The sequence below is a fragment of the Salmo salar genome, chromosome 20 (assembly GCF_965601325.2).
Source record: "Salmo salar chromosome 20, fSalSal1, whole genome shotgun sequence".
Taxonomy (NCBI): Eukaryota; Metazoa; Chordata; class Actinopteri; order Salmoniformes; family Salmonidae; genus Salmo; species Salmo salar.
In genome coordinates this window covers 28,577,842-28,590,874 of record NC_138310.1, presented here as the reverse complement: position 1 = coordinate 28,590,874, position 13,033 = coordinate 28,577,842, and the positions used below count along the sequence as shown (strand labels likewise).

The 13,033-nt window shown below is 43.8% G+C and overlaps 1 protein-coding gene across 1 annotated transcript; it reads right to left on the bottom strand.

The window, feature by feature from the left end:
• Positions 1-19: 19 nt before the first annotated feature.
• Positions 20-11,168, bottom strand: rbm19 (RNA binding motif protein 19). The gene is made up of 22 exons (NM_001140504.1): positions 11,048-11,168; positions 9,992-10,174; positions 9,749-9,844; positions 9,465-9,503; positions 9,103-9,310; positions 8,763-9,016; positions 8,447-8,506; positions 8,156-8,306; positions 7,868-8,074; positions 7,639-7,769; positions 7,417-7,541; positions 7,174-7,270; positions 6,961-7,071; positions 6,636-6,836; positions 6,255-6,467; positions 6,078-6,138; positions 5,581-5,660; positions 5,420-5,475; positions 1,020-1,133; positions 792-903; positions 557-677; positions 20-464 (listed from the first exon to the last, which is right to left on the bottom strand). The coding sequence occupies exons 1-22, from the start codon at positions 11,081-11,083 to the stop codon at positions 382-384; spliced, it is 2,739 nt and encodes a 912-aa protein (NP_001133976.1). The 5' UTR covers positions 11,084-11,168; the 3' UTR covers positions 20-381.
• Between the last annotated feature and the right edge of the window lie 1,865 nt (positions 11,169-13,033).

Sequence of the window (13,033 nt, the reverse complement as noted above, 5' to 3'; positions counted from 1 at the left end):
TAAAAACTTAAAGCCACAGTAGCAGATGGGTAACATTTAATTGTTGTGTACAAATAATCCTATCAATCATGTCATCAGAGTCCCATGCATCATCAGAGCTCTCTCACAGACATTCTCTCTCTGTCACGCTTTCTCCTCACACACCCACACCCGTTCCTCGTAACAACAACGCTCTGTCAAAGTCCCTCAGCGTGTTTGAGAGGATTTGATTGTCAAGGCTTTGCGCAGAATCACTGACAAAATAATTGGCTTCTGTCGAGTTCTGGTCTGATTCTTTCTTCTCCTGTCACTCAGGTCCAGATTACGCAGTCACTCCTACCCACATGGGTCGACAGAGCAACAATCGGGGCTGGGTTGGGGTTAGGGTGTGTGGTTGAGAGGTCAGTCATCCTCTGTCCCCCCGGCCTCCATCGTCTCCATAATACCCTCCATCACCTCGGCCTTCCGCTTCTTCTTAGGAATGTCTAAGAGAAAGAGAGAAACAGGGACATCAGAGAACAGGTTTCTCAAAACATCAATCTGAAATGTATTACTGTATCTGTACGCTGGGTGTTACCATGGAAATGTTCTGCTGTTTTCCTGCGTAGCGTCTCCACAGTGTCTTCAGCGTCGGCCCACTCTAGAACCAGCCGCCGCCCATACAGATGGGTGCTGTGGCACAGTGCTGAGAACGCTTTCTACAGGGGACACAAGAAATAACAACACCGGTCAACACTACTGTACAGCAACAATACACATTTTAAAGGGGAAACAAGAAATAACACACACCGTGCTCATTCATCCTCACTCACCTTTGCATCCTGTTTGGTGAGGAAGTCTACAAAGCCAAACCCGCGGTGAGGACCCGTGCCGGTACCAGACGCTTTCTTTGGCAGGCGAACAGTCTTCAGCTCCCCAAACGTGCTGGAGGGGATATACATATTATCATCATAATTGAGTGATTAGAAATGCAATGTCTCAGTGAGAAAGCTCTGAGGATGTGTGTGAGTGTGTGTGTATATATATATATATATATATACCAGAAGAGCTCTCGTATCTCCCTGACTGTGGCCTGGAAGGGGACATTGCGTACAAGGATCTTAGAGCTGGTCTGTTTCCTCTCTGCCTGCTTCTTACGAGACACTATTGCAGACCTATACAAAATAAACAAATACAAAAAAATTACAAAATACTCACGTATCTATAAGGTGTGGCATACAGCAGGTCAGCCACCAGGGGGAGACTCGTCGGGGCCTAGTGACAGACGGAGTATACATCACGAGGCGATGGCTCCATCTGCTGGACGTGCCAGGTCTCGACGGGCTCTCCGGCCAGGACTAATTGGGAACTGGTGAGTAATCATGGGCTGATTGCTCACCAGCTGTGCAAGGCCCATAAAGCAGCCAGAAGGGCAGCACATAAAGGAGAGCGGGGGAAGAAAGGACTCCCTAGTTGAGTACGGTTGCAGAGGTATGTGCAGGGAGTTCAGTTTTTGTGCCTGACAGGATACAGCAAGACCACGGAGCCCAGAAGACGCTATCCCGGAGGGTCTCATGGGGGAGACCTATCCTTTTCTTTTGTATTTATTTTTTGAATAAACACTCTTGAAACCAAGCTAATCATACTCTGTCCATGTTTGATCTGTGTAAACGTCTTGACCAAACCCCCTGGTCTGCCACAAAGGATAAACGCTGCATTGTGTCATCATAAGTGGCTTATACAGACCCCTTCCATTTTTCCACAATTTGTTACGTTACAGCCTTATTCTAAAATGTGTTAAGTAGAACATTATCCCTCATCAATCTACACACAATACCCCATAATGCCAAAGCAAAAACAGGTTTAGACATTTTTGCAAATGTATAAATTTTTTTTAAAAAAAACATACCGCAATTACAAAAGTATTTAGACCCTTTGCCATGAGAATCGAAACTGAGCTCAGGTGCATCCTGTTTCCATTGACCATCCTTGAGATGTTTCTACAACTTGATTGGAGTCCACAGTTGATGCATGTCAGAGCAAAAACCATGCCATGAGGTCGAAGGAATTGTCCGTAGAGCTCAGAGACAGGATTGTGTTGACACACACATCTGGGGAAGGGTATCAAAACATTTTTGCAGCATTGAATGTCCCCAAGAACACAGTGGCCCCCATCAATCTTAAATGGAAGAAGTTTGGAACGACCAAAACTTTTTCTAGAGCTGGCCGTCAGGCCAAACTGAACAATCAGGGAAGAAGGTTCCTTGGTCAGGGAGGTGACCAAGAACCCAATGGTCAACTCTGATAGAACTCCAGAGTTCCTCTGTGGAGATGGGAGAACCTTCCAGAAGGACAATCATCTCTGCAGCACTCCACCAATCAGGTATTTATGGTAGAGTGGCCAGACGGAAGCCACTCTTCAGTAAAAGGCACATAACAGCCCACTTGGAGTTTGCCAAAAGGCACCTAAAGGACTCAGACCATGAGAAACAAGATTCTCTGGTCTGATGAAACCAAGATTGTACTCTTTGGCCTGAATGCCAAGCATCACATCTGGAAGAAACCTGGCACCATCCCTACAGTGAAGCATGGTGGTGGCAGCATCATGCTGTGGGGATGTTTTTCAGCAGCAGAGAATGGGAGTCTAGTCAGGATCAAGGGAAAGATGAATGGAGCAAAGTACAGAGAGATCCTTGATGAAAACCTGCTCCAGAGCGCTCAGGACCTCAGACTTAGGCAAAGGTTCACCTTCCGACTGGACAACGACCCTAAGCACACAGCCAAGGCAACGCAAGAGTGGCTTCGGGACAAGTCTCTGAATGTCCTTAAGTGGCCCAGCCAGAGTCCGGACTTGAACCCGATCAAACAACTCTGGAGTAGAGGTCGACCGATTATGATTTTTCAACGCCGATGCCGGTTATTGGAGGACCGAAAAAAGCCAATACCGATTAATCGGCCGATTTTTTTTAATTTATTTTTATTTATTTATTTATTTGTAATAATGACAATTACAACAATACTGAATGAACACTTATTTTAACTTAATATAATACATCAATAAAATCAATTTAGCCTCAAATAATGACACGTTTAATTTGGTTTAAATAATGCAAAAACAAAGTGTTGGAGAAGAAAGTAAAAGTGCAATATGTGCCATGTAAGAAAGCTAACGTTTAAGTTCCTTGCTCAGAACATGAGAACATATGAAAGCTGGTGGTTCCTTTTAACATGAGTCTTCAATATTCCCAGGTAAGAAGTTTTAGGTTGCAGTTATTAAAGGACTATTTCTCTCTATACGATTTGTATTTCATATACCTTTGACTATTGGATGTTCTTATAGGCACTTTAGTATTGCCAGTGTAACAGTATAGCTTCCGTCCCTCTCCTCGCTCCTACCTGGGCTCGAACCAGGAACACATCGACAACAGCCACACCCTCGAAGCAGCGTTACCCATGTAGAGCAAGGGGAACAACTACTCCAAGTCTCAGAGCGAGTGACGTTTGAAACGCTATTAGCGCGCACCCGGCTAACTAGCTAGCCATTTCACATCGGTTACACCAGCCTAATCTTGGGAGTTGACAGGCTTGAAGTCATAAACAGCGCAATGCTTGAAGCATTGCGAAGGGCTGCTGGCAAATGCACGAAAGTGCTGTTTGAATGAACGCTTACGAGCCTGCTGCTGCCTACCATCGCTCAGTCAGACTGCTTTATCAAATCATAGACTTAATTATAACATAACACACAGAAATACGAGCCTTAGGTCATTAATATGGTAGAATCTGGAAACTATCATCTCAAACAAAAAGTTTTTCCTGTCAGTGAAAGACGGAACCGTTCCATATTTTATCTAATGGGTGGCATCCATAAGTCTAAATATTCCTGTTACATTGCACAACCTTCAATGTTGTCATAATTAGGTAAAATTCTGGTAAATTAATTCGCAACGAGCAAGGCGGCCCAAACTGTTGCATATACCCTGACTCTGCGTGCAATGAACGCAAAATGACACAATTTCACCTGGTTAATATTGCCTGCTAACCTGGATTTCCTTTAGCTAAATATGCAGGTTTAAAAATATATACTTCTGTGTATTGATTTTAAGAAAGGCATTGATGTTCATGGTTAGGTACAGTCGTGCAACGATTGTGCTTTTTTCACAAATGCGCTTTTGTTAAATCATCCCCGTTTGGCGAAGTCGGCTGTCTTTATTAGGAAGAAATAGTCTTCACAGTTCACAACGAGCCAGGCGGCCCAAACTGCTACATATACCCTGACTCTGTTTGCAAGAGAAGTGACACATTTTCCCTAGTTAAAAGAAATTAATCTTAGCAGGCAATATTAACTAAATATGCAGGTTTAAAAATATATACTTGTGTATTGATTTTAAGAAAGGCATTGATGTTTATGGTTGGAGCAACGTGTACCTAAGCGATTATATGCAACGCAGGACAGGCTAGATAAACTAGTAATATCAATCAATCATGTGTAGTTAACTAGTGATTATGATTGATTGACTGAGTTATAAGATAAGTTTAATGCTAGCAAGCAACTTAGCTTGGCTTCTTACTGCATTCGCGTAACAGGCAGGCTCCTCGTGGAGTGCAATGTAAAGCAGGTGGTTAGAGCGTTGGACTAGTTAACCGTAAGGTTGCAAGATTGAATCCCTGAGCTGACAAGGTAAAAATCTGTCGTTCTGCCCCTGAACAAGGCAGTTAACCCACCGTTCCTAGGCCGTCATTGAAAATAATGTGTTCTTAACTGACTTGCCTAGTTTAATAAAAAGGTAAAATAAAAAAGGGGCTTTACTATTCTTAAATCGGCCATTCCGATTAATCGGTCGACCTCTACTCTGGAGAGACCTGAAAATAGCTGTGCAGCGACAATCCCCATTCAACCTGACAGAACTTGAGGATCTGCAGAGAAGAATGGGAGAAACTTTGCAGGTGTGCCAAGCATGTAGCATTATACCCAAGAGGACTCGAGGCTGTAATCGCTGCCAAAGGTGCTGAAACACAGTTCTGAGTAAAGGGTCTGAATACTTACGTAAATGTTACATTTCCAGTATTTCATTTTTAATAGATTTTCTCAAAATGTCAACCTGTTTTTGGTTTGTCATTACGGGGTATTTTTTTATTTTCCTTTTATTTAACTAGGCAAGTCAGTTAAGAACAAATTCTTATTTACAATGACAGCCTAGGAACTGCCTTGTTCAGGGGCAGAACAACAGATTGGTACCTTGTCAGTTCGGGGATTCGATCTTGCAACCTTTCGGTCACTAGTCCAACACTCTATTCCCTGTAGAGGGATTTTTTTCTCCCATTCAATTCAGAAAAAGGCTATACCGTAACCAAATGTGGGAAAAAATCAAGGGGTTTGAATACTTTCGAATGGACTGTAATTACTCCTATCAGTTTGTTGTTAATTAAATGTAACCATGGTTAGTGTGATGGAGTGACTCACTTGGTGGCTCTCTCAGACACTTTCAACTCCAACTGGTGGTCATCCACACTGCAGTGCTGAGAGAAAGAAGAGAGATGGGGGATGAGAGAAACAAAGAGGTGTGAGGTCAGTATCTATAGGTGTAGAGGTTAAAGGTTAAGGATCAGGGCTAGGGTCAATACCTGAAGCTGCCTTATGGCCTTCTCTGCTGCCTTCTGCGTCCGATAGGTGACAAAGCCATACCCCATGGACAACAGCTGACCTACAGGGACAAAACAGCACAGACATTACTGAACCTCACAAATGTTCAATTTATGCTTGATCCGAAAATGTGGTCGGAGACTGACGCAATTGCGGAGCCTCCGGAGGCACGCAGAGGCCAAATTGAGCTCCGTTTCACATTGCTGTGCACCTCCCAAATGTATGTAACAAGACGGAGGGCTCTGTATAGCTCCGCATTGAAATGATTTAATTGACAGTAGGTGGGGGCGGGAGGTCCTGTATAAACACAAACTCAAGCCCTTGACAACTTCCTTCACAACAGCTCTGCGCTGCTCTGCAAATCACAAGAAGTATCAACGCCCCGACTTCTGCAGAGGCCGTATAACCATAAATGCTGCACTGCCAATGCAGACGTGGGATTGGCCACGCAGCGCCTTTAAAATGTCATGTTCAGTACCGGTCTTGTCTTTTTTCTTGGAGATGGTGCAGGTCTTCAATGTGCCACATTTGGAGAAGGTCTATAGAAAGACACAAACCAAAAACATGAGACATTCAACAAAACTTCCGACCTAACTGCATCCTCTAACTATGCATCACTCATCGTCTATTCCTCATCATCTAACGCTAACCCTACCTCACGCAATGTCTCCTCTGTTGTGGTGAAGTTGAGGTTCTTGATGAAGAGGGTGGATCCCAGTGCTTCCTCCTCCTCCTCCTCCTCCTCCTCTTCCTCCTGTGCTGAGGTTTTGGTGGTGGGCTCCGGATCTGGTGTAAGTGTCTTGCTAGGCATGGCTGCTGAGAATACTCCCGTAGGGGCCCACTCCAAATATAGGGGGACATGCTGGAACTAGAGAGTGAGGCAGGCAGAGGGAGAGAGAGGCAGTATATGTTACAGTATACTCCCCTGAACGGGACCATGGTCTTCCTCAGACAGCGTTCTATTTTTACATTATATAGGCCACATTTGTATGGAACGAATACACACACACACACACACACACACACACACACACACCTTGCTGTATGCCAGTCTAGTGAAGGCTTGTTTGGCCTCAGTTGGTTCCAGGTATTCTATGATGGCAGTCAAGCCTGCAGGCGGCAGCAGCACTCTACCCAGGGTGCCATGCGGCGAGAACAGTTCCTCCAGGTTCTCCACCGTCACTCCCGCTGGAAGATTCTTCACCAGGAACACAGACATGCTACGAGGCCCTGCTGCCTAAACACACAGACACAAATAACCAGAATCCAAAATTATAACTTTAAATAATGTTCTAAACTTTATATAATGTTATGTTCTTTATGCACGGTTAGCACATCCTAGAGAGTGTTTTACAACATACCTGACTGAAGGAGTCCAGACAAACGTGGTTGTCCAACAGGAACTGTCGAGTCTCCTGGACAATTTGAGTCTCTCCTAAAGCCATCCTCACTGCTACACTCCCCTTAGACTCCTGAGAGAGAATCACATCATTAAAGAGGATGGGGGAAAGGTGTATTCGGTGGTAAGGGGAGACGGGTGAAAGGGGCCGAGGAGACGGGAGAGTAGAACTCACATGGTCCAGGACTTGGCTCTTGGTGGTGTTGTATTTTTCAGCGATAGCATCTGCAACAGCACTGGTACCCAGAAACAGGGTGTTCCAGTTATGGGAGCTGTAGAGGGACAAACATCACAATGTGAACAAACACAAAAAGGCAATAAGATTACTGGACAATTCCAGTACTGGGTTGTAAACATAAACTTGTACAATTTAGAGATATTTTAAACTAAGGAGAGATGTCTTTAGACTGTAACTGACCTGGTACTACTGGCTTTATTCTTGGCATCTTTCTGCCGTTTGTAGGAGGAGGAGCCTGGGCCAGAGTGGGCGGAGTCAGCCTTTTCCTTCTTCAGAGTGGATGGAAGCAGGTGCAGCATCCTGCCCTGAGAGAGAGAGAGATGGGGGTATAGAAGATGAGAGGTTAGATGTTACAGGTTAAAGGTCAGAAACACAGGATGGGTAAGGGTGTGAGATTAGTACCTGGAATATGTGTCCATCTAGCTGAGCCAGTGCTGTCACTGCATTCTCAGGGATCATGTAAGAGACGAAGGCATATCCTTTAGGCTTCTTGGTCAGATTGTCAATGGGGAAAACCACTTCAGCCAGAGGACCTGTAACACAGGCTGAGGGGTCAGGGGTGTGTGTGTGAACTCCCGTTCAGTGCAGGTATACAGTGTGTGTGTGTGTGTGTGTGTGTGTGTGTGCGCACCGTGCTTGGAGAATAGGTCTTGGAGCTCCTCTTCTGTACAAGTGTAGGGCAGGTTCCTTATGAAGAGTCTTCCTGACTCTGCAACATCTTCCTCTTCCTCATCGTCCTTCAGCTCCCTGGTGAAGCTCCTCTCGCTCCCTTTCTCCCGCCTCACTGCGCGCCCCTCACCCTTCACACTCGTCCGAAAAACCTCAATATAGCGCCCCCCTTAGGACAAACAAACACAATACATGTCTATATTCTCAGTGAGGTCACCAACATGCACACACACAACAGTCTGATTCTCACCCATGTAATCTTTGTTCTTCTTCAGAGCCTTTTCAACCTCCTCTTCTGACCGCATGTCCACATATATATATCCGGTTTTGTTGCCAGTGGCATTCTTGATGATTCGAATGGCTGCAGGCTTCAGAGGAGTCATGAACTCTCGTACTTGTTGCTGTTGATTTCATACATTAACAACCCAAGAAGTCATACATAAACAAACAACTGCATCATAATAGAAGGACACATCTCCGTTTTCCCACTCATCTGAACTCATCACACCCCCATGCCATGCCCAAACACCCAAACACTTACCTCTTTGACATTGAAGGGACATCCTCTCAGTTTCACTGTGAACTCAGGAGTGGGCTCAGTCTGTGGAACACAAGAGAGATACACACACACACACACACACACACACACACACACACATATTACCAAAGGGAATAAGGCAATGAAAACCCTCAACCCTAATTGCACTGTCAGAATGCTACACCATTATGCTGTTTTAATCAAACTGATGGAGGTTAGCAGTTAAGGTTGGATTTGAGGTCAAATATACAATCCCAAAGTTTGAGGGTCAGTGGTGCCCGTCAAGTGCTAGGGGTTAAAGGTTAGGAGTCTGCCCTACCTCCTGCTGTTTGCCAGGCTTGCTAGGTTTGCCCTGGCTTTGATCCAGTGAAGAGGCTGGTGCAGTGGCCCTCTGGATACAGTCTCTGTCCCTACTCCCATAGGCACCATCTGTCTGCTGCACAGCGGCAGGCTCGTCTTCCGCATCTTCATCGTCATTGTTCTCCTCCACAGCAGCACCCTCTGTCTGTGCCACTTTGGAGCGCAGGTACTCCATATCAGACAGGCCAGACTTCAGAGCCTCCTTATCAGCACCTGACAGTGAAAACACACCGTTTACACACACAGATCCTTACCGGCATCTGTCAAGACAAAGGGTCTATGTAGGCATGTGTACCTACCCTGATCTTCCTCCTCCTCCTCCACATCCTCCTCATCTGACTCGTCAAAGTTAAGGTAATCATCAGAGGCAGGCTTCTTCTCCTGACTCCTCCCCTGTCCGGTCTCGGGGGCTGCTGATTGGGGTAGAGTGTCGTTGGCCCAGGTAGACACCTGGTTGCGGTTCTGATGCACCGACACAAACTCCTGGAAACCCTCGTCATCCTCCAGCTGACACACACAGACACACAAGTTTAAACAGAAACAATATTAAACAGAGCACCAGAACGTCAAGGAAGACAATAATTGTCAACATTTCAGGCATTTGCGTTATCTTACACGCCATCCATAGTGTATTTCCTCTGCCAGGCAGACAAGGACTTACTTTGCCTAGAATACTGGGGGATTCCTTTTTCTTCTTCTCCTGGTGGAAAAAAACACACAAGAGAAAAATTTAAGAATAGATATGATCTCTCACAACAATTCAGCACAAAATACATCATAGTAAATACCCTGTTATTATGGTACATCAACACCCAATATAATAACTCCCCAATGTTACCCAGGACCCTGTGTCTAGACATGACCTGAAGATGAAGGGAACATCCCATGGTGTGAAGCATTCAAAAACATCAAACACTTGACTGCAGCCCTATCCTTATACTGTACCTTGTTATTCTCCCTGGGGGCTGTGGCTGGGCCACGGGAGTGTTTACTCCAGGCTCTGGCCTTAGTGGGGTCCCCAAACGACTTGCACATCTCCACCTGGGCAAAAGCACAACACACACTATCAGAGAAGACAATGGCACTATGTGTCAACCAGGCTAGCGAATCCAATTTGGCATACAATCTGTGGTTGACTAGCTGCCTATCTCACCACTACTCAGGAGTATGGGTGGCTAACTGTCTCACCGTTACTCTGGACGTGTCCACAAAGCTTTTATTGAAATGCTTCAGCGCCTTGTCCGCATGCTCCTCAGTCTTGAAGCCCACAAATCCGAACTTGCGGAACTTGCCCTCCTTGGTGAACTTCAGGCCGCAGTCTGTCAAGGTTCCGAAGGCGGCAAACATCTCCTTGAACCGCTCCTCCTTCATCTGCAGGCAAAGCTCGTCATTAGTAACCTAAACTCAGTTTAACAAACCCTGAATAACAAATCAACCCAGACCTAGCCACTACTCCATCGGCACTTGTGGAGAAAAAATCTAAGAGGATTGATAACTCCACTTGGCCTATCAGCAGGCAAGATGGAGCTACCACTTCAGACATAGTTACATATATTATTATATCCTTTCAGATACCCAAGTGCCTAAGAGGGTAGGGGCTAGAAGTTAATTTTGAACTAAGGGTAAATGTAAACGCGGTCATTAACTAAACTTAGGTTTAGTAAATTCAGTCACAAACGTAAGCCAAACTCATCTCCAGTTTACCACACATTAGCCCCTGTAATTCAACGAAATAGTAGATACAATTATTTGCTGTGTAGTTTTAGCCCTTTACGTTTAGCTTAGATCTGTAACGTTAGCTACATTCCATCTGAACCAGTACCATAAATTCAATATCCCATTAACCCGATCTGCAAACGTAATAATGACAAAATACGTTCGGTACTCAAAACATTGACTTTCGCTATTACGGTATGTACATCAACAAAATGTATGTATAAAAAGTTTAGTTTTTGACCAAGTGCGCAAATCACTCATTAATGCCACGCAGGTCGGCTGATCCAGCAGCAGTACAGTAACCCGAAAAATCATTGATATTTAAATTATACATTTTTTTGGAAGTACATACGACAGTTGCTATGCGAAATACCTAACGTATTTGAACATTATCAAGTTTGCAGAGCTTATTATTGGGTCTTTGAATTAAAGGATCCTGGGCGTCAGAAAAGATCTCATCATATTCGTCTTCTCAAGCCCAGAAACTGGTTCAAACTCCATCCAACAACACATTCTAACATAACTTACCCCGTTTGGAAGGTTTTTGACGATTAATCTCGACATTTTTGGAAACCTATATCCCGTCTAAACACTGAAATAAAGGGGAATATAAATGTCAACAACAAACACGCGTGGACGTCTGTCTTGGTGGGCATTGGTAACCTGGAAACATTTTGCAGAATAATATGGAATCACTTCCGTGTCAATTACAAAGAACCTTCAGTCTTCAAAATAAAAGTCCTTACCGAAAGATGTGTGCGGTACATTGGCATTAATAGCTTGAATTCACATCACTGGCTGTCCGTGGGCAACAGTGGGCTACATTACGTATTTTTCATGCAATATACCACAACAAATGACATAATTTATTTGAATCCTGGACCCTCAGATTGAAAGTCTTTAGCTCTACCGACAGGGGGGCGCCAGCGCCATCTGGGCGCGCGTGTAGAAAGGATATTTTCTGTTTAACCGAGAACAAACATGACCGGGTTGTCATGTCGGTAGTATTGGGCTACTTTGAAAACGTATTGGTCGCGGGATGAGTGTCAGTTTTTGGTCTCGGGCGCTGCGCGAGTGGAAATTTGAAATGGAAATTATGGAACTCCCTCACATACTTCTGTTATGGGGAAAAGTCCACAATGAAACTGACAGTAAATGTGGAAAATTATACATTTGCATCTGTTGGCCATCAAGTAGACTATTTCTATGCAATTGTAGGCTACTCTAGCCTACCATTTGATACAATAAATGTTGAAATGAAGATATGATTAGTCCTTGCAAATCCATTTGTGCCACTTGTGTAGCCTACCCAGAGGAGCTTGCAAACGAATTTAATAAATAACCTATAACTTCAGTTTGTTGTTATAGCCTTGTGTTATTATGCAATTATTAAAGGCCATGGCTAATTACATTTAAAGTTATCAATTGAGATCATGGTCACAGCTGGAGCTCTGTCCTAATTGCCGATCAGCTGTTAGAATGCATTAGATTGATGGTAAAAATCAGTTATATTTGGCTACAGGTAAAAAATAAACACTGTGTTGTTGACAATCACATTCAGTTCATATCCAAATAATTAATATTTGATTGAGTGATTTAAATTATGACCCCATCCTCAGTAGCCTATTCGAGCAGGCTATTTGGCAACACAAGCGCATCTTACCTCGAAATAGCTTTGCTATTAATGTTGAATAAATTAGTCCGTAAATTTGCGAAATCGTTCAGTCTAGATCTTACCTACATCTTGCCTAGGCTACCTGAAATTAGACGTAGACCTATCAGGGGCTATAGGCTACCTGTATCTAGCAAAGCAAACCATGGCAAAGTTTAATTACACAATCATAAACACAGATTTTAGTCAGCCTATGCCTATTAAAATGACAAGTCAATCTAGCAAATATACAATTTACAACATTTTGTAGTCTTAACATCTGGCACATAATAATGGCACAATTGCCACAAAATAGCCTAACATTTGTTTTTTTTAAGTTTGTCCAAGTGTTTCTTGTGCAGAGATTGAGATCATCTGTCCAACTTTCATTTTTTATTTATTTTATTTCACCTTTATTTAACCAGGTAGGCTAGTTGAGAACAAGTTCTCATTTACAACTGCGACCTGGCCAAGATAAAGCAAAGCAGTTCGACACATACAACAACAGAGTTACACATGGAATAAACAAACATGCAATCAATAATACAGTAGTAAAAGTCTATATACAGTGTGTGCAAATGAGGTAAGATAAGGGAGATAAGGCAATAAATAGGCCATGGTGGTGAAGTAATTACAATATAGCAATTAAACACTGGAGTGATATATGTGCAAAAGATGAGTGAGCAAGTAGAGATACTGGGGTGCAAAGGAGCAAAATAAAAATAAAAAATAACATCATGGGGATGAGGTAGTTGGATGGGCTATTTACAGATGGGCTATGTACAGGTGCAGTGATCTGTGAGCTGCTCTGACAGCTGGTGTTTAGTTAGTGAGGGAGATATGAGTCTCAAGTTTCAGTGATT

Excerpts from the sequence above, each read along its gene's own strand:
- rbm19 (NM_001140504.1), bottom strand. The coding sequence starts at position 11,083 with ATGTCGAGATTAATCGTCAAAAACCTTCCAAACGGG. Across the intron at positions 7,072-7,173 it reads AGAGCCAAGTCCTGGACCAT|GAGTCTAAGGGGAGTGTAGC; the intron begins GTGAGTTCTACT and ends ATTCTCTCTCAG. Across the intron at positions 6,468-6,635 it reads CTAGACTGGCATACAGCAAG|TTCCAGCATGTCCCCCTATA; the intron begins GTGTGTGTGTGT and ends CTCACTCTCTAG.